This window comes from Plasmodium cynomolgi, assembly GCF_000321355.1.
Source record: "Plasmodium cynomolgi strain B DNA, scaffold: 0892, whole genome shotgun sequence".
NCBI lineage: Eukaryota > Apicomplexa > Aconoidasida > Haemosporida > Plasmodiidae > Plasmodium > Plasmodium cynomolgi.
In genome coordinates this window covers 1-1,521 of record NW_004193091.1, presented here as the reverse complement: position 1 = coordinate 1,521, position 1,521 = coordinate 1, and the positions used below count along the sequence as shown (strand labels likewise).

The 1,521-nt window shown below is 22.9% G+C and overlaps 1 protein-coding gene across 1 annotated transcript; it reads right to left on the bottom strand.

The window, feature by feature from the left end:
- Window positions 1-169: 169 nt before the first annotated feature.
- PCYB_006060 (hypothetical protein) lies at window positions 170-1,385 on the bottom strand (the record flags this gene model as incomplete). Its single annotated transcript, XM_004228027.1, has 3 exons — window positions 170-193; window positions 219-494; window positions 705-1,385. The coding sequence occupies 3 exons, from the start codon at window positions 1,383-1,385 to the stop codon at window positions 170-172; spliced, it is 981 nt and encodes a 326-aa protein (XP_004228075.1).
- Between the last annotated feature and the right edge of the window lie 136 nt (window positions 1,386-1,521).

Here is a 1,521-nt window from a genome sequence, read left to right as displayed (position 1 = left end):
GTTGAAATGTGTTTAACATATGCGCAATATTTTTTGCAGTCTTCCATATTAGAAGTTATGCATTTATTAATAGTATTAAAATTTTTAAAATAATCATGCAAGTATTTTTTTTCGTGCCATATATGGAATGTATCATTGGAATTATAATTGTAAAAGCATTCATCAATTTCTAATTTATAAATAATTCTATAAACTACGTTTAGAAGCGCAAGAACTACTTGCTTGTTATTAATATGATTTGAATTACTACCAAAATTCTGCCATATTTTATCGTACATCCAATAGTAAAAATATGAACAATTCTCACTACGATCTCTTTTACTTTTTATTTCATATAAATTCTTTGCAAATATTTTACAAAGAGCATTAATTCCTGGATTATCTATCTCATATGGTAACAAGTCTACACAGTAAGAACAGTAGTCATCTATCTTATTTTTATTATCAAACTCATTATACTTTTCATGAGAAGGTAGCCCCTCAGATACATATTCCTTAAAGGTAAAAATAAAAATGTGATATACAGATATTAAAATGCTTCTTTCACGGCCATATTTTAGGTTAAATTTTATGAACAACAAAATATAAAAACGAAAATCAAAAAAATATTTTTTATGTGAAAAAATAAATTATACTATCATAAGCCTTTTTATATTATGCTTATTAAATATTTCATTTAGTTTTCGAGTTTAATTACGATTTACCTTCTTATATGTTTCAAATTCATTAGGTTCATTTAATATAACTTTATTACTGTATACGTTCTCTATAGTCTTTAAATATTTATCATTACATGTTTTTTTTAAGTATTCGACTTCCTCTTGATCATCAATAAATTTATTTTTAAAAATGCTTATTTCTTCATTATATATTGAAGTATTTTTGCAAATATCTTCATGTTCCATAACAAAGTACAATTTAAAATGATTCTTTATGTATTTACAATATTTCTCGTTTTTCGAAGTATCTGATTTATCTAATTTACTCTTTATACTACCATAGTATTCTATAAAGTCAAAAAAGTTTTTTTTCTTTATAAAAGCATTTTCACTGACTAAAAAATCTTTATGGGAGCATTTAGTACTTGATTTAACAAATATTTCATTAATCTTATCCCACTCATCATAGAGAAACTCAATAGTTCTTTTGCGACAATAATTGCCCTTTATTTTTTCATGTAACCAATAGTTCAAATAATTACAATATTTCTTATCATCTTTATTAGTAAATTCGTATTGTGTCAGTAAAGTATCCCAATCTTCTAATATAACCTTAAGTTTATTACAAATATTATATATATTAGCTTCTTTTGCGACATTATTTGATATAAAACTTTTACATTTATGGATATTATTAACCTCTTCATTATACAACGCATTCAACATATTTATAAAATTTATTTAAGGGTTCATTTTCCCAAATGTTATCCTTGAAAAAAAAATGAAAATATAAAGCATAAAAATATTTTAAACAGTATTTTCAATAAAAATGTGCAAACTAATGAAAAATTTTAAATATTAT